General features: G+C 37.3%; 2 protein-coding genes across 10 annotated transcripts in view; both read left to right on the top strand.

Annotated features, from left to right (window-relative positions):
- The window catches only part of SYNCRI (synaptotagmin binding cytoplasmic RNA interacting protein), a 35077-nt gene extending 29893 nt beyond the window's left edge, over positions 1-5184 (top strand). Inside the window, exon 12 of the mRNA XM_071096761.1 lies at positions 588-5184. Coding sequence (XP_070952862.1) covers positions 588-629 — 42 coding nt within the window. The 3' untranslated portion in view covers positions 630-5184. The remainder of the gene's footprint in view (positions 1-587) is intronic.
- Positions 5185-19542: 14358 nt separating this feature from the next.
- Positions 19543-20233, top strand: part of LOC105496086 (sorting nexin 14) — a 94682-nt gene continuing 93991 nt past the window's right edge. For 5 of the 9 annotated variants that reach the window (XM_011766179.3, XM_024797384.2, XM_011766174.3 and 2 more), the window contains exon 1: positions 19948-20229. In XM_011766179.3, the coding sequence (XP_011764481.1) occupies positions 20090-20229 (140 nt within the window). In that variant the 5' untranslated portion in view covers positions 19948-20089. Of the gene's footprint in view, positions 19562-19892; positions 20230-20233 lie in introns of those variants that run through there. The other 4 variants (XM_011766156.3, XM_011766164.3, XM_011766208.3 and 1 more) reach the window with 3 other exon arrangements.

Raw genomic sequence — 20233 nt, forward strand, 5'->3', positions numbered from 1 at the left:
GACAGACTCTAGGTCAACAGTGAAAAGGTTTAACAGCCACTCCCCACTTCTGAACCTCCATCACCCTTCAATTTAAAGATATTATACCTGACAATAAAGTTACATGTGAAAAATACATGACTTGAAAGACAGACTTTCTTAAAAATGTTAATCAGTAAATTTCAAATTTCAAGGTCAAACAAGTCTCAGATGTTTGCTTTCAGCATATTTTATGATTATTTCATGTCTCAAAAATGGGAATTGCAAGTTAATGGGTAACTTTAAGGTGTAACTTTGTTTAGGTTTTCTGTTAGTCTTTTTTTTTTTTTTCTTTTTTTTTTTTAAATAAAATCAGTTTGTGAACAAAATGGGGTTTTCAAACCTCAATCCAGCCTCCTCACTCAAAGGGGCAGAAAAGCAAACCAAAAACCTCAAAGCAAGTAAAAAACAAAAAGAAGTTAATAGTTATTAAAGGCAACTTTTTTGGCTAGACAGTATATTTAGAATTACCATGTTAAAGCTTGTCTTTTTAAATGTTATCATTATGTATGTACACATTATTAATTTAAGATGATTTATCTAACTGATTCCTTTTGTTACCTGGCTAGCAGGGAAAAGGGGTCGAGGCCGGTCCTGACCTGTTACAATGAAGACTGACTTGCTATGTGGGATTACACCAGAAGCTTGCAGTGGAGTAATGGTAAGGAAATCAAGCAACCTTAAATATCTCGGCTGTATAGGAGCATATTCTATTGCAGAAGACCTTCCTATGAAGATCATGGAATCAAATACGGGACATTGAACTAATACTTGGACTTTGATATGAATTTCTTTAACAATTTTCTCTGCAGTGCAAGTTATTAAACTAAAGCTACTCTATTTTCAAAATGTGTTCCAACAGAAATCCTTCATAACTCCTAGCATGGTATCTTAATAAAGAATAAAGTTCTTTTAAAAATCTGCTCTAAGTAGATTTTTCCCCTTTTTTAAATTAAGGATCCCAACAGTGGTATTTTGAAATATTCTCTTGAATTTGTGCATTTAAATTTTATTGCAGTGGTATAGATGAATGCCACTGATGGTATCCTTAAATTTTATTTCTGCTCACCAAGGTTAATCATGATTGTCTATATCTTTTTTATAGTAATCACTTTTGAATTGTGTTCAGATATGCAGTTTCAGGTGTAATCATCAGAGCTGGTTAGTCAGGCATTCCAGATAGTGGTTCTTTTCAGAACCTTTTTAAAAGGGTTGGTTAACTACCTCAGTAGCAGAGGATTGAACTATACCCTGTCTGTACTGTACATAGAAAATCTTTGTAGATAAAAGCAAGGCTTGTTAAATATGATATGAGGGTAAGATTTTAATATACCAAATGTAACATTCTTAGTTGCCTTTAGTTTCAGAGGCTTGTAAGACTTCCTCATGACCATCATAACAGGCCTTGCTTTTGTCGTATTTTGTGGCTGAAAAAGCAGCCTTGCTTCTTCAGATATTGTAGTTATTTGGATGTATAATAGTTTAGCAAGATGTTACTTTTGTAAGACATCAGATGTTCAAAAAAGTGCATCCGAACTTGTACTAAATACTGCAGTGTCCCTTTATAAAAAGTCAGACTAAAACTGACAATTGTACAGCGAAGCCTGACATTTGGATATTTTGAAGTTTTTTCATAAATCATAGAAATTAGTATATGGCTGTAGTTTAGCTTTTTAGGTAAAAGGTATGTTTCATTAGTGCATTTCTTACTGCTGATCACAGTAAACATGTGAATCAGCTTTCCATTTCTTATGCAGGTCATGATAACTTGTAGAGTAGAGTACAATCATTTGTGCTATGTTTTTAATTTTCTAAAGCACCTTGACAGTGAGTGTTCAGTGGTGAAGCATCCTCTATTGAATCACCCTCAAAAATTTTTTTGCCAAGTCCTGAGTTGATAGCTTAAAGTAAAAAGTGAAAATTATAGTTTCATTAGGACTTGGTGTAAAGAAATCCCCTCTCCCCTTCCCCAAAGGGATACTGCAGTTATATCACATACCCAATAGGCACCACGATGAAGATCAGAGCTTATACTTAATTAAGGTTTTATACACACCAGTTCCCCAGTAAATGCAAATTTAACAAGAAAATTAGACATGTCATATGTTCAAAATGCTCATGGCAAACAATCATTTTGCATTCCTGCAAATAAAATTGTTTTATACTGTAAGCTGGAGGCGAGTGTAACTTATTTTTGTAATAAAGTTTTTATTTTTTTTATGTGTCATTAATATAAATGTGTGTTAGTGTAGAAATCTTCTGGTTTAAAAACTTAGAATTGCACACATTTCAGTATGTTTATTTGTACTTACATAATTTTAGAATAGTGGTTGCCAATAGCCTGTATGTTTCACATTAATTGGTTTTTTGTTATCTAAATAAATCATTTTAGTATGTTGTATGTCAGTTACTGGGATAGCTGGGACATAGAGTGTAATTTAAAATTTGTCAATAAGTATTCATTGGAATATATGTAAATGTGCCTTGCCGGTTATTGAAACTTACCTACAAAATGAGTATGGGGTGACAAAAATTAGTTCCTGGTGCTTAATGAAACTTTCTGCCACTGATTTTATATATTACCCCGTGCTTTTTTAAAGTACATCTCTCTCAAAACTTAGTGTAAGTTTGAGGGCTACACAAAACATTTACATTTCATTCTAACATAATGAATATAATAGGTTGTGGAAAGTGGGTAAACTAAATGTAGCCTTCAGTAAAATTGAATCTCAGTGTAATCCTTGGTGCTGGCATTTCCCAGTTCCGAGGAGTTAAATGATCCCATCTAAGAGGTCATTGCCATGCCTATTGGCACTTTACTGTCATAGCATTTTTAAGGGACACTGTCAAGGTGTTTAAGTTAATTCTCAGAATTATTTGTTGGGATTTTAGGACAGGTTTGTTTTACTTAAAGTAAGAACTGCATTGTCAAAGTTGAGAGATGAACACTTTTGTGAGTTCACAAATGTGTTCTCAAGAAAACATTAAAATATGGAGCTCTGGGTTTTCAAGACTATTTGGCATTCTTAGTTTGGGGACTTGGGAGGGAAACTGATAAAAAGAAATTGTGAAGAATTGATGGTTATACTTAAGGGTAATGTAAACAGTGGTGATGAAATATATACACATCAAGTGAAATTACTTGACAGTGTTCATTTGAATGACTTTGAATTCAAGCCATTATAATTACTTTTAAAGTTAAATATCATTTGCACTGTTCTGATAATGGGTGCAGTTTTTGAGCAATATAATCAGAGCTAAATATGCATGTAGTGATTAGTGATGTGAACAATTAACGTTCTGAGAAGAAATACTAACTGTGGTATTTTCAAACTTAAATTTCTGTAGTAAAATCAGTATCAAAGTCTTATCAGATCAAGGAAAACAGGCAATGCATATAAACATACTTTTGAATGTTGTGTGGCCTATAAAGCAATAATGCAATTTATATGGAATGTCATGGGATATGAGAAATGGAAATGCAAAAATAACTAATCCTTTAGTAAAAATGTCAACATGTTAAAGGGGGAATGTTAACTAATGTAGGTTATTGCTATTTGTGATTTGTTTATGGGTTCTTGGCTTTGACAGCTTCAAAGAATGGACAGTGATAAGTCAAAGAAATTTTGTATATATTGTCAAGGAAAGGGTCTTAAATCCAAGAGTCAAGTCCCTTCCTTGGGGTAAAAAATGTATTCTTAAAGCATTCTGATTGTTAAAAAGAAAACTTAAGTTATCTAACCAAAACAGACGCAAGATTTTGTTTCTGCAGACTACTTGGCAATCAAAAGTGATCACAAATTTAGTTTATCAGTTTTCAGAAAGTTGCTTTGTGAGAAAATTTTGTTAGATATATTCTCCCAAGCATGCTTTTTGTGGAAGGTTTTCGGCCATTGCAACTGAATCAGATGTTAAAAATGAAGGGAAAATTGTGCACACACAAAACTGTTGTACACTCATGATTGCAATTTTAGCTTAAGAAACTTTTCTACCAGTTACTGCAAATCTGACTTAAAATGTAGTTTCCTCATGATAAAATAGGAACAACATAGAAATGGATTGATGGGGTGGTGATCTGAGTTATTGTATATAAAAGTTTTTAAAGAATAGAATGATGAACATCAAGCTAGATAGGCAAAATTGACACATTTGGAACAGCTTTTTTGACTGTGAAGCCAAAAGTTGTCAGAAACATAGCAAAAGATCCCATATTATTACAGAGTATCATACGTAGTCTCTATTTTAAGGGGAGAAATTAAATAGAAGGGCTTCATGCATTTAGGAGAGGGTGCTAAAGCTTCTCAAGTTCGTAAAACTTACAGGAATACCCACCATGATCATTTTCTCTCTTAACTGTGTATACCACAAAATTTTCATCTGGCCATAGGAATTCATTGGTGGGTGTAAAATTAATGACTAAAGAACTTAACTGACAAATACATAAAAGAAACAGACTTGTGGGGATATTGTTTTAAGGTGTATTAATTACTCAGTGATCATACCACTCAATAGGGCATGCCACTACTTTCTTAAGATGCTAATTATGAAGCAGTGCTCACAGGCATTTTTTAACTAGCAAATTACTAGATGGACTTTTGGGGTCTGTCACTTTTTAAAAGTATTTAAGACTTAAATTAGCACCACAGTCTGCCTTCAGTAATACACCTAAAATATTCTTCAGGACCAGAAGCATTCAGTTTGAAAATTGTGCAGATGCAAACCAGTATTATTACTAACGCTCTGGGTCAAAGGTTAGGTTTTTAATGTTAACAGTAGTCTGGTAAATATTTAGAAGTCTGGCATTGAGAAACAAAAGCTTGTACCTGACTAGTATTTTTATTTAAAAAAATTAGTTCTGTTAGCTTATTTAAATTGTCTTTTACATTTATTTATCCGTAGAATTTATATTTATTTCATTCCTTTCATCTCACTGAAAACTGTCTGCAGGCCCTTTGATTTGGATTAGGTGTGTGAAGTACTGTCTTTTGCCAAAAACCTCAAATTACCTGTTCTTTTCAACGTAGTGGTTTTGTGCTTGTTTGGAGATCAGTTCAAAAACTATCTGTACTATCTGTACTGCCTCTGATGTTAAGATTTTATGTATAGCATAAGGAAGCTAGCTCTGACTATATTTTCCTAAGAATAAAGACCTATTTTTGTAGCATGTCTTAGGATCTCCAGGAGTCCAAGAATTATTGTGGGTGTCCTCCATTTCATCACTTTTCACTTAACAGCTTTTAAGTAGACACTTGGAATCTTTAGAGGTCTGTCGCACTTTGATTATCCATACATTCGAAGTAACTGGCCAATGGTGAAAAATTGCCCAAGATATCCTCAGTTGCAATCACATTACTGGAAGATGAATAGAATAAATTCATTAGGCTGGTCTTAATTTTTGATGGAAACATTCTGTTGTCACATACTTACCATTGGATTTGATAAAGTTAGTGATAATTTGGAAAGAATTGGGGACTTGTCAATATATTTGTGGGTTTTGGCTTATACCCCTAGGATTTCTTGGTTGGGGAATGAGCAGTTTTGGCCGCTTCCATCAGGACAAGATTCTTTAGGTCATTTAGTGCAGGTTTAGTTCTATTTTGGATTAACATTTATATTGATTATCAAAAACAAGCTTTCCTCATTTCAGAACAGTCCTGGAAGTTTGACTTTGAGTGTGGGAGAAGTCCTAATAAACCATTTTGGAAATTAGTGTCTCCAAGTGTTATAGCTTCCTGAAATGGGTTTCTAACACAATGGGATCAAAATAAGGTTATTTTAGGATAATATACTGTAAACTTAATTGTCTGATTTTCTACTTTGTCTATAAAGTGGCTTACAACAAGTTCTAATCTAGAAAGGAGTTATAAAGGTTATCTGTAATGTTTATGAATTGTCATTTCTTGCCTTTTGTTAGGCTTTCAGCTTTATTCTGAAAAGGAGATTGTTACACAAACTCAACTTGTTTTGGAGAGAATTTTAGGAAACCTAAGGGAGTTGGCATTTTATATCATTTTTGATGGGCAGTTTTTGAGTTTTCAGGGCAGAAGGACAAAGTATTTGGTGTGGAAAAGTTGTTACCACAGATTAAAGAATAAGACCAGGGCTTGCTGACAATAATAAATCTGTTAAAGAGTTTTGTAGGTTCCATATGGTAAAATTAGGTCTTGTGACTATAGAAACACCATGATATACAAGAAGAGTTCCAACATACATGTAACGGCTCATTTAATGGTGTTAACTTTAAGTTGAAATTCGAATAATATGGAATTTGTGTAACAAGAGTATTGCATCATTTAAACACAAAATTGCTAAAGCTAGGTGCATCTGTATACTATTATGATGTCATTTTTAAGAGAATATCTTTAATATGTCAGTATTTATATTGGTTGCTTTAATTGGAAGACCCAGGAATTAGGCCTCCACAGTTGCTTTAACACGTCATGAAAAATTAGAAAAGCATATGTACAAATTGTATTTCTCAGTTTTATTTAATATTTGGAGTATACTTAGAGGAAAACCAGAAATAATGTTAAAGGTCATCTATAAAAATGGCAGAATACACTTTTCATTTCCACTCTAGAGCCCCATGTATATGTAATACAGTGTAGTTTGGGCAATTTTGGTTCATACCTCTACCTCCTTTGCTGTTTCCCTTGAAATAGCAAAAATTCACATAAATTTGCAGAAATTAAGTTCTTAGGAGTTATTTAACAGTACTAAAGACAGGTTCTGTTGCCTTTTGGTTTCCTGCCTAACTTCAGGTACAGATAAACTTGGAATTAAAAGACGAAAAGCCTTTATTGTAAAATTGTCATGTAACAAATCCTAGTTGATCTCTGGTTTCCTGGAGATTTATTTAGCATTTGGGAGAGGATCAACAAAGGGGCACAGCAAGCAGATACTGCAGTTAGTATTATTTTTCCCTTTTTTGCTTACTGTGTATCGATTAGTCTGTTTAAATTACTAGTACATTTTATGGTAAATTTCTTTGATTTATTTTACTTCCTTTTAGAATGGAAGCTCCTTGAAGGGCAGGGAAATCTGAGTAGGCAGGCATTTAAAAATACTCAAAATGTTGTTCAGTTGGGTGGAAGTTTAGTTTATTTGCCAAATTAGGCTTGTGACATGAGAACTTGAAAAAGGGAATCAAATATTTCGAATCATTTATTTACTGCATAGAAAGCTTTTAAAAATGATCACAAAGTGCTAATGATTTAAGTAAATTAAGATGAAGATCCACATTTAAATTATCAACTTGACATTTTAAAAAATTATTGTCTTGAGTTAAGGGAACAGTTGGCCTTGTGACTTACAGACCTTTTTTTATATGTTAAAATAACCCTGTGTGTGACTCTTTTCCTTATTTGAAATTAAGAAAAGGGTGCTCATAAGGCATCTTTAGCAGTGAACTTAACAAAATCCAGTGCATCAGTTTTCCTTTATGCTGATGTGTAGTTTAATCTGTGCTGCTGAACAAGACAGTATCAATCTACAAGCCCTCTGTCTATAAGTTCTTTATGAGGTGAGGAGGGGGTACCTCAAGATGGAACTCTTTTGCTATTGAGGGTCTGGTTGGTTTTGAGTCTAAAGTTTTTATAAGGTTCTTTTGCATAGCAATTTGAAGGTGAGGGAATAATGATACTTGAGAAAAAGCATGAAGCCTAGATAACTAAAAATGAGGTGTCGAAAGCAGCTATTTCTGAGGGTAGTGTATATTGCTTACTGTATCTTAAAATAACTTGAGAAATGGTTACATAAATATGAATAGCCTTATATTTACCTACCAGTTGATAGGTAGCTGAAATTCAATAACCTGAATAGTGAGGCCCTGAATTTAAGGCATTATTTCACTATACTATATATACCTCCTAATATCAGTAGTGTGAGTAAAAGTGGTATTTATGTTTATGCTTAGTTGATGTTTTAAGTTGATCTTTTTTTAAAATCTAGAAGGACCTGTCCATGGAGTCCACTCCCAGATATCTCCTCCCTTTAGTTCTCTTAAAATTTATTTAATTTTTTTAAAGAGAGATGGTTGGCCGTGCGTGGTGGCTCATGCCTGTAATCCCAGCACTTTGGGAGGCCCAGGTGGACAGATCACCTGAGGTCAGGAGTTTGAGACCAACCTGGCACCTGACCAATATAGTGAAACCCTGTCTCTACTAAAAATAGTAATAAAAAAAAAAGCTGGAGAGTCAGGAGAATTGTGTGAACCCCAGAGGCGGAGGTTGCAGTGAGCCGAGTTCGTGCCACTGCACTCCAGCCTGGGTGACAGAGTGACTCTGTCTCAAAAAAAAAAAAAAAAAAAAAAAAAAAATCTTGCTCTGTTATCCAGGCTGGAAGTCTACAGTACTGTCATAGCTCACTGCAGCCTCAAACTCCAGGGCTCAAGCAGTCCTCCTGCCTCAGGCTCCCAAAGTGCTGCGATTATAGGCATGAGCCGCTGTGCCTGGTCTCCTGGTTACTTGAAATACACTTAAGCCTCTACTTATGAATTTTAGAATCTCTGTTTCTCATAAGATAAGTAAATAGTATAGTACACTGAGTAGTTTTCCTTCATTTTCCACTTGCTGTTAGGTATCCTTCCTTTCTTACTGTCAGGATTATAATACTTTAAAACTGATTACCTTATACATGCCTCTAGACTAAAGAGAGGGAAAACAACATATATAATGTACTTACTCATCTTTGTCCATCACAGCAATTTATTTTATATATGCATAGTCTTGCTCACTCTTGAATGCTAGAAATTTTAAAAGTTACCACTTTCTTATATGATGCATTGAAATATTACTTCACATCAGTTTTCTCTTTGTGCTTCTGATTTCCTTAGATGTTTGGTGATTCTTTACTCATATTTATCAAATAAGGAAATTAGGAAAACTGGTGTTGTCTACTGAGATGGCTTTCTGCAAGTTCTGTGTGTGTGAGAAAATGAGGACTAATAGCCTTTATTTTTAGCTTTTGTGGGAGCATTGAGGCAAGTAGGGTACCCTCTCCAGTGTCAGAAGTTTTCAATTGCAGGAGTTCTGACCCCTCTCAAGGTTACTCACTTTGAGAGGGAGGTAGACCCTAAAAGCAATTTTACCTGTCAGGTCTCAGCCCTTTCACTCCTGCAAACTAGGAGGTCTTGCTTTTTCCTTCCCACTCATTCCTCCCATGGAAATTGGCTCCTGTTGTTTGTAGCAAAATTAATATGAGCCTCATTTCATCTTTTGTATGAAGGAATATGAATTTATCTTTTGTATCTAAATTGTGCAATTTAGTATAAAAGGTGCTAGTTTTAAAATAGAACTGGTAGTAAAACACAGTAGCATGGTGCATCTTCTGAATTAGGAGAAGTCTTAATCTGTATTATCACTTCCATATTGCTGCTCATTTAAAATATATTGTCTTGGAAAAGTCAGTAAGTCTTACTTGGGAAGAGAACGGGTACATAGAGGACATTTTGTGACTAAGGATGCAAATTTAGTGACATTCTTAATTGGGAAAAGCATATTATTTTGGAAGACCTTTTTTGTTTTGTTCTGTTGTTTTTGAGACAGGGTCTCTGTTGCCCAGGCTGGAGTGCAGTAGTGCAGTCATGGCTCACTGCAGCCTTAACCTCCCCGGCTCAAGCAGTCCTCCCACCTCAGCCTCCTAAATAGCTGGGACCATGGATGTGTGCCACAATGCCTGGCTTTTTTTTTTTTTTTTTTTGAGACGCTCTTGTTGCCTAGGCTGGAGCGCAATGGTGTGATCTTTGGCTCACTGCAACCTCCGCCTCCTGGGTTCAAGTGATTCTCCCAACTCAGCCTCCTGAGTAGCTGGGATTACAGGTGCCCGCCAACCATGCCCAGCTAATTTATGTATTTTTAGTAGAGATGGGGTTTCACTACGTTGGCCAGGCTGGTCTTGAACTCCTGACCTCAGGTGATCTGCCCTCCTCAGCCTCCCAAAGTGCTGGGATTATAGGTGTGAGCCACCGTGCCCGGCCAGTTTTTTTATTTTTTGGAGAGATGAGGTCTCCCTATGTTGCTGAGGCTGGTCTTGAACTGGGCTCAAGGGATCGTCCCACCTTGCCTCCCAGTGTGCTGGGGTTACAGGTGTGAGCCACTGCACCTGGCCTGAAAGGCCTTTTTGGAAATAGGTTCAGAAAATGTTTTCGCATTTAGTTTCTGAACATTTAAAGCTAAACCATTGAGAATTTCTTTTTCCCCATTCTATTTAACAGTTTGCCTTTCTGTCTTGTTATTTTCAGCAAGGCAAAATTTTTGGCAGGTAATGCAACATCATTTCTTACTGTGGCAGGGATCTCAAACCTACCTTCCAGATTTGATGTTCTGGGGTTTGATGAGAGTCCAGGTTAATTTACTTGTGGAATATATTCTATACTTCTGTCAACTCTGTGATTAGGGAGTCTGATTTTCTACATAAAGGCAAGTCAAACTTCTTGAGTCACTTTGCCTTGAAGATATTAAAACAGTTCTTAATTAGGTTTTGTGATATTAAATATTGACTGATACCAAGGAAGAAACTGACTTGCAGGGTTACTGGTACCAACAATCTTGGCTAATTTTTTCTTTCTTTTTTGAGACGGAGTCTCGCTCTGTCGACAGGCTGGGGTGCGATGGTGAGATCTCGGCTCACTGTAGCCTCCGCTTCCTGGGTTCAAGTGATTCTCCTGCCTCAGCCTCCCAAATAGCCGAGACTACAGCTCAGCTAATTTTTGTATTTTTAGTATAGACGAGGTTTCACCATGTTGGCCAGGCTGGTCTTGAACTCCTGACCTCAGGCCATCCGCCCGCCTTGGCCTTCCAAAGTGCTGGAATTACAGGTGTGAACCACTGTGCCCAGCCTAATCTTGGCTGAGTTTTCAGTGGTAACAGTATCTGGCCAGCCACACATACAAATGTACATACATTCATAGATATATACACACATAATAGGAAACTAAAGATGGAAATAAATCATCTTTAGTAGACCTGGATCTTTCAGTTAAAATTTATGGACATAAAATGCTCTTAATTTCTTATACTTGTGTCTTTTATTCATATGGCTTTCCCATTCTGACAAGCCTGATCTGTCTTGTATATTCATTTTCCACATATATTTACAAAGGTATAGGTTGGTGAAGTAAAATACTGTCTGTGCATTAATGTAGTTTCCTCATTTCAACGACTTAGGTAATTTTTTCAGTTCTAGATGAGACACTGAAAATCTGTTAATCATTGGGCCATTTGATGGAAGCAGCTATGTACAAACATTTAACCTCTGAGCCTGAGTTTCCTTGTAAGATATTTTTCCAGTCTCAATCATATCCTATGAATATAGGATTTGTAGGATCGGGCCTTTTTTTTTTTTTTTTTTTTTTTTTTGAAAATTCTGCCTAGAGAACTTTTGACGTTATTTCATTCATGCTTTTATGTGGAGATTTATTTTCACAAAAGAATAAATGTTGCATTAAAAAGTAGACTTAATTCACCCTGTAATTTCTTGCATGTATGAACATTTGGTACATTATTTTTGTGATAGCTCTTTGAAATATGACTCTTGAAAGTTGAGGAAGCTAACACTGAAGCCCTGTATATTCTTATATTCTGATTCTGAGGAGGAATACTATCAAGCCCTCATTAGTCCACAAAGCATTATTCCAAGTTATTCCCAAACTTCCCTAAATTACCATGTTAATGCATGAATTGGGAGTTAACCCAAATCACATAGATGTTAGCTAATACATGAATCTACTTTGTGGTAGTAACACAATTTTAAAAAGTTTTAGAATAGGTGTTCATATATTCTATGTTTCTTAGTTTTGAAATTCTAGTCAAAATTCTCAATGCTAATAGATGAATGAACCTGATAAGGAAATACAAAACAGTCTAACTGCTAAACCAACCTCCTCGATTTTATTTATGTTAATAATTGTTCTCTAACAATTACAGGGCCACCATATAGTCTAAAATAGCATCGATGTTCTGATTACCAGTGACTCTACCCAAGTAAACTGTCTTTATGCTGAAAGCCCACATATTTAATTATCAGTAAAACATTTTATTGCACCTTTTCTAGTGAGCTTGGTGGTTTTGGAATGATGCTTCTTTTAAGTGGGTTTTCATCTCCCCCCCCCTTTTTTTTTTTTTGAGACAGAGTCTCCCTCTGTTGTGCTCAGGCTGGAGTGCAGTGGCACTATCTTTGCTCACTGCAACCTCCATCTCCCAGGTTCAGGTGAGTCTCCCAAGTAGCTGGGATTACAACTACCATGCCTGGCTAGTTTTTTTATTTTAAATAGAAACCATAAGTTTAGGTTTAAGTTTCACCATATTGGCCAGGCTGGTCTTGAACTCCCGCCTCAGGTGATCACCTGCCTGCCTCGGCCTCCCAAGGTGCTGTGATTACAGGCATGGGCCACCGCACCCGGCCTCCCCTCTTTTTAAGAGTTGTTCACAGGATACCAGTGTCCCCATATGAAAATTATATATTTTAAAGATTTAACCCCTATGGCATTAATTACATTTACCTAACCTTGAAAAATCTTGGCACTTTGCCAGATTATTTCATCTTCCATCCTTGTTTTTATTTTCCTTTTTTCTCTGTATACTTGTTTCCTTGATCACATCTACATTACAGTCCCATATCACATCTGTGTGGACTCCTGTTTTAGTGTCAGGGCTTCCTTGATCTCTGTTACGTGCAGTTTTGCATTTCAGCTGTCTGCTGAACACATTCAAGTGCTCTTCTCCATCAGCAACTGTCTCATTAATTTCTCATTTCATATCCAGTCACATTTGATTATTTACTTGAAGAGGCCTGAAATGTCCTCTGTCCAAGTCCTGCCAGTCCTTTAGGAAGTTCAGATCTGGCATAACTCCTTATAAATAAGTTAAACTTTTAAGTGGCACATTTAATTTTACTGGTTCTCTACATCTAGCTCCAGAGTCTACAACAGTATTGTCAAATAGAAATGAAATGCAAACCACATATGCAATTTATTTAAAGTTTTATGGTTTGGCCCCAGTTCATCCTTCCAGTGTTATCTTCCATTAATACTGTCTATAAAGAAACTGCCTGCGTTTTGTTTCTTTGGCTTGTCTCACAGTTTCTGATGTCTTGAATTCTGCCCCATTTTCTTCAACCAAAATAGGTTAAAGTCATCTTACTATAGGCAAATTAGAACTACCAATATCGTATCCTTGAGGAATAAGTACAGTTTGGAGAACATTAAAAGTCTTGGCTTTGCCTTCTAGGGACAAATAAGGCTATTTGCTGATTTTTCTTCTTTTCTTGGTTTTGTTTTTTTGAGATGGAGTCTCGCTCTGTCACCCAGGCTGGAGTGCAATGGTGCGATCTTGGCTGACTGCAACCTCTACCTCCTGGGTTCAAGCTATTCTTCAACCTCAGCCTCATGAGTAGTTGGGATTACAGGCGTGTGCCACCACGCCCAGCTAATTTTTGTATTTTTTAGTAGAGACAGGGTTTTGCCATGTTGGCCAGGCCGGTCTCAAACTCCTGACCTCAGGTGATCCACTTGCCTCAGCCTTCCAAAGTGCTGTGATTACGGGCATGCGCCACTGTACCCAGCCTTTATTGTGGTATAGGTTTGTGATACAAAAAATTTATCAACCTCTGCTTAAAGATAACTTCAGGAGCAAAAGTATAGTTTCACTATTGTTTTTTAGACAGGTCTTGCTCTGTTGCCCAGGCTGGGTTGAAGTGGCACCGTCTTGGCTCTCTGTAGCCTCCACCTCTGGGGCTCAAGGGATCCTCCCACCTCAGTCTGGGACCACAGGTGTGTGCCACCGCACCCGGCTAATTTTTTTTTTTGAGGCAGAGTCTTGCTCTGTCGCCCAGGCTGGAGTGCAGTGGCATGATCTCAGCTCACTGCAACCTCTGCCTTCTGAGTTCAAGTGATTATCCTGCCTCAGCCTCTCGAGTAGCTGGGACTATAGGTACTCGCCACCATGCTTGGCTAATTTTTGTATTTTTAGTAAAGATGAGGTTTCACCATGTTGCTTAGCCTGGTCTGGAACTCCTGACCTCAAGTGATCTGCCGGTCTCAGCCTCCCCAAATGCTGGGATTACAGGCATGCACCACTGTGCTTCGCCCCTAATTTTTGTTGTTGTTTTTTTTCATGTACAGAGGTTTCACCGTGTTGCCTAGGCTGAAAGTCACTGTTTTAAAACATGTGATGTCATTTGAAAATCTGATATTTCTACGCTTTGCAATAGCAGGAACCTTCAGAATCATTTAAATTATAACTGCTACCCTTACAGTTTATTTTTTTGGCAGTGTGTATCTGGTAATTACAATCTTCTTTCCTCCACCATGGTAAATAATAGTTTCATATGTTGCTTTACATAGTAGAAAACACGATGGAACTTGGCAGAGGCTGAAGAGTAAATAGATTTAAACCAATTTAAAAATAATTGTGTTAACATCTGGAAACTCAGTACTTGCAAGGGACTATCTAGATAGGGATATTTGTCATAGGTGTCTTAACTCTAGTTAAAAATTGCTCTAGTTCTGCCATCAGTGTTTCTGTGAGCATTCTTAAAGCTTTCTTTTTAGCCACAAGAAATAACTGAAAGCTGATGTTTTTATATATAAGCATTTTTTTTTTTTTTTGGTAGTGATAGAACTGTTCTTTGAACATCTGGGGACAGCAGAGTTCTTAATTGTCTTGAGTACTTAAGGATATATCTTGAATTGTTTCACAAAATTGAAGACCATAGGCCATAACGCTAAAACTTCAGACTGTTTTAGAATCTTGTGTTCATGTGAGTTAAAGAAAAATTCAAATGGTAACTGTCTTTGAATATATAAGGGAAATTTTACAATAAAAAATTTCAGAATTATTATTCAAGATTTATACTTAGATATATTATGTTGAGCTTATTTTCTGGAATCAGCTTACCAAAAGACGAAAAGTTTATTTTTAGTGAAGGTAAAAATTGATTTTAATTATTTGGTAGCAACCCTTACTAGTAGAGTAAGAGCTGAAGTACCAATATTAGTGATTTTCGCAGTTCTGAACCAAGCCTGGTTGCATGGTAGTTTTTAGGACAACAGCGAAGAGCTTTAATTTTTATGTTTTGGGAAATAGCTTGTGAGAGGTAAGAAGGATTGCAAAGTTTTTCCAAAATATTTTATGAAGTTAGTGAAGTCAGTTGAAATCTGTATTTAAACATTTGAAGGGATATATAGTTAACATTTTTTAAATGAAAGGAAACCACTGTCTGCAGTTCAGAAATAAGATGGAGTGTTTTATTTATTTAAGAGGTAATTTTAAAAGTAAACAAAAGCATTGGCCTACAAGCCTATAAGAGAATGATGTTAGATTGTAAGTGCTTTTTCTAATCTTTAATATTCATCAACAGGTGAGTATATTTTCAGTTTCCAAGCAGTTATTAACTTACATTTTCTGAAATTATAACTAACTTCCTACTTCTCCAAAAGTGAGACTTAAGAGGATGGCTATTTCATCATAAATTAGAAAAATGACTACAAATATGAAATGGTTAAATTTTTTGGTACTAAGATAATGAGACCATCCAGAATTTTATGATCAAAACATGGCTTTTAACCAGGGAGTATCTGTAGTTGAGCCACTGGCTCTATAACGTTGTTAGTTCTTTGTATCTTCCCAAAATGGAGGTTTTACCTCATGGCCGTAAAAATAAAAGAGGGTTAAATGTGAAAATAATAACTGCATTTTGAACATCTCAGACCCTCCACTCATAAAAATTACTTAATGTTCCCCTTCCTTGCATTACATACTTTCCACTGTAGTAAGTTCCTGCTTTGAAAACAAAGGAAAGGAACATTTTTTGAAGAAGGCAGTTCAGTGGCTTCTTTAACAGGTGTTTTATCCAGAGGTTGATCTGTAGGGATAGGTTGTAGGGGAGAAGAGGGTGTTATGAAACATAAAATTAAGGCTGTAAAAATAACATTAGGGATGTCACAAAAGGTGAAATATAAACCATTATCATTTGAGAAAAGGGAAAAACAGGGCTTTGAAAACGCCTGTCATTTGATAGGAGGCATCTGTAAGGGAGGGACTGAAATGGCTCCCAGGGGTACCATCCTCTTCCCGATATACCTGTGCCATAAAAATAGTGACCCTCAGCATGTTAAAATGTGGTTTCCATTCAGGGTCATCAGAATTTAGGCCTAATTTCTGCAATTCAGGTATTCAGCATTACCTTGCAAAATTATTGTACCAACATAAAAAGCATTTTGTTGGTGTGGTGGGGAGAATCAGGTTAAATTAAGTAGAAGCATTTTGGAAACTGTGCCTAGTACTTCATGACTTCTGAAAATTATAAGCGAAAACAGAGATAAGTCCTATTCTTTGTTCACATTATTTCCCACAGGCCTTTCCAGATCTTTATAGCTAAAAATTTCCCTTTTGCCATTAACTGTCATTAAGAAAAAAAAAAAAGATTACAGTCTTTATGTATAAAACTGCTGCCCTTTATAACATTTTATGTGACTTGTTTGCTTCACTAGATTGTAAGCCTTTGGAGGTCAGAAAAAAATGCATCTAAATTAATTGTTATCTGCCACCACATCTAGCACAGTGCCTTACACTTACTTGCTATTCAATAAATATATTCATTAAAATAATGGACATATTACTGGATTGCAGTTTAATGTCTATGAGCCCTTTAAATACATTATCAAATTTTAAACTTTTTATAGTTTGTCAGTGTACACCTAGCACATATGTGACCTTTGCAGCATTTATAAAAAAAAAACAAACATTTAATTGTACTGGCTCTCCACAGCTAGCAGAGTCTATAACAGCACTGTGTAGTAGAAATACAATGCAAGCTACATATGTAATTTTAAGGTTTCTAGCTACCTTAAAGTAAAAATACATTTAGGCAATTATTTAATTGTAATTTAATATGTATAAATTACATATTAAATTACATTTTATATGTATAAATTTAATATGTAATTGCCTTAAAACTAATTTACAATTAATACAGTTTTCATGCTGTCTTCGACATCTGATAGGTACTTTACACATCACGAGTTAACGAGCCACATTTCAAGTGCTCAATGGCCACATGTGGCTTCTGACTATTGTATTGGACAGTGCAGATGTAGAACTTTAGCGTAGGCAGTCAGCCTTTCTGGACCTCAGTTTTCCTAGAAATCAGGTATTTAATATGTCATTTTCATTTTAGGTTGTTGTAATCCAAATAAAAACTAATTGGTTTAGCTCATTGTCATGTTTATAAAGCCATAAAATTTGAAAAAAAATTTTTGTATTAACCATTGTACAAAGATATTTAACAGGCACTTTGCAACTTTCCACGAATTTTAGTGGCCCCCCCCCCGCCCCCCGGTCAATTTTATGAAGATAGCTCTGTTTTAGAGTTGAGGTTGGAGTGAGATAGATCAAGTTAATCTTTTTTTTTTTTTTTTTTTTTTTTTTTTTGAGACGGAGTCTCGCTCTGTCGCCCGGGCTGGAGTGCAGTGGCTGGATCTCAGCTCACTGCAAGCTCTGCCTCCCGGGTTTACGCCATTCTCCTGCCTCAGCCTCCCAAGTAACTGGGACTACAGGCGCCCGCCACCTCGCCCGGCTAGTTTTTTGTATTTTTTAGTAGAGACGGGGTTTCACCGGGTTAGTCAGGATGGTCTCGATCTCCTGACCTCGTGATCCGCCCGTCTCGGCCTCCCAAGGTGCTGGGATTACAAGCTTGAGCCACCGCGCCGCCAGATCAAGTTAATCTTGCTAACATGTTGCTAGTAGGAGATAGAGCTAGTTTCAGAACCAGCGTTGATTGTGGATATTCCATATAACCTCTCGAAAGTTCAAAACTTCATAAGGTTGGGGAAAAAGTTTTGAGCTGTGTGTGTGTAAAGGTGGATTCTACACCATAGGCTAAAGACATTTAATGAAATGTTATTTCCTTAGATCCGTAGCGACAAAAAAATTTAAGTTTCTTAGTTGTGGAAATTCTCTGCCATAAAGAATTTCCTCATGGCAGAAGTTTTTTACGTTTTTTTCCTTTTCTAATCATAAGAGCAATTTGGAAATTTAAATTGTCTATTATCTAGTTAACTTATTCTAATTGCCTCTAAGAAATCAGATGGGAAATAAGTCTTTTAATTGGATATTGTAGTGATGTCTGATTTGAATAGAACTCAAAACATTTTGTCTTTAAAATATACTGGCTCTTGGTGAAAAGAGTAATTTCAAAATAAGGCTTTAAAAGGAAGCAAAAATTTTAAGCAGAATAAAAGGCAACATAATTTACCAGACAAGTTAATAACTTACATTATTTGTCATGAGATTAGGTTTTTAAAAAGTAATTTACAAAAGTGTAAAGCACTCAAGTCCATAGGAGGCACTTGATACATGTAGATCCACTCAACATACACCTCATATATTTTAGTATAAACAGATAATTCAAAGACGCTTAAAAACTGCCAAAGTGAAATAAATGTTTAAATATGTATCTAGAAACATTTTTAAAAAGTGGTAAGCTTTCCTGTGATGTTACATTGTAGTCTTTTAAATGGTTTAGCCACAAACGGAAAAGTGTATTTGTGATGTTTAGACAATACCTAATCGTGAGGATCAGTGAAATTGTTTACTTTTATACACCACTGTGGAATTGGTACCACCATTTTGCAAAGCAGTTTGACTATCAAGAATATTTGTTTTTACACCCTTTGACCCAGTAATTGTATTAAAGTTGATTCTAAATAATTAGAAATGTGCATAGGTTTATGATCAAGGATGGTAATATCAGTGGACTTTAGTGGTTAGCAATAATGGAACAAAGGATGGTACATTCTGATAAAGGAAAATAATGCATCATTAAAGATCCATGTTTTTGTAATACGGTAAAATATTCATGAAACTACATACACCATTAAAAAAACTTGTTTCCCCACTTTGAAGGGTAAGATCCTAGGAAAGAGAGATGACAGGCGCAGGCTTTGTCCTTAGAACGTGTTCAAATCCCGGTTTTGTTAGTTTAATGATCCTAAGTTCCTCTGTCTCAGTAATTTACCTGTATAATGATTGAAACTATACTACTGTACCTATACCATGGGGTGAATGCATGAAGGTCAAATTAAAGTGCTTAGTGCCCCGCCTAAGTAAATTTTAGCGATAATAGTCTTACAGAAATAAAAATTTAGAAATGTGATGAATTAGTAAAGGGAAAACCCCATGAGACTCTATAAGACGGATTTTACCTAATCTGCCAACCTGCCTCGACCAAGCACTCGGATTTTGGTTGGGTTCCCGAAGCCGGCGTGAATTGAGCTCTACCTTGCCCGTGAGCGCGCAAAAGAGATTTTGTTGGTGGGGTGGCGGCCTGGTGAGTTGTATTCTTTATTCTAGGGTTGTTTTACTCGCCACCCACCTGGCCCCCAACACGCCCCCTTTAAAATACCGACTCAAAGGTCCTCCCATCCCCCTCTCCCTTAGGCGTCACGCAAAGCTCGGACCTGGGCCGACCCGGAACCGAGTGTACGGTGAGGCGCGGAACGTTGCGGGGTCGGGGAAGCGCTATCACCCGCTTCATCCCTGTGCAGGTTCGTATCACGAAGACTACAGTTCCCAGCAGACTCCACGGGCTCCGGTTGCCCCTCAGGCAGCGCCCGGCGGCTACGGGAGGCTGTAGTTTCTTCTGGGCTCGCCACAACCTTCTTCCCTCTCCTCCGCAATACAGCAGTTACCGGGTCCTGGGGCTGTCCTTTGATTTCCGGAAATGGCCAGTCGCCAGTGTTGTCAGAGTTTACACGGAAGACTGCGCGCTACTCCGGCCAGGAGGGCGGAGCGGCGAGACGCTAGAGGCCGTGCGCTGGGTGACGACTTCGGGCACGTTCTACGGCCGTTCATCTGGTCGGCTGGGGACGGCGGCCGCGCACGCGCGGCGGGGGGCATGGGGCGTGGGGCTGGGCCCAGCCGGACGCGACCGCAACCTGCGGCGCCTGACTGCCGGTAGGCGGCTGTGTGTGTGCGCCGCCGAGTTGGTGGGGCGGGGACGCGAGGTGTGGATGGGGGCTCTCCTTGACCTCTGGCTTAGCTAGTAGCGCAACCTCGGCCTCGCAGTTACGGAGATGATGCCCTGGGTGCGGACGATTGGGGAGAAGCTGAAGCAGCGGCTGCGGCTGGACGTGGGACGCGAGATCTGCCGCCAGTACCCGCTGTTTTGCTTCCTGCTGCTCTGTCTCAGCGTCGCCTCCCTGCTTCTTAACAGGTAA

This window comes from Macaca nemestrina, chromosome 5, assembly GCF_043159975.1.
Source record: "Macaca nemestrina isolate mMacNem1 chromosome 5, mMacNem.hap1, whole genome shotgun sequence".
Taxonomy (NCBI): Eukaryota; Metazoa; Chordata; class Mammalia; order Primates; family Cercopithecidae; genus Macaca; species Macaca nemestrina.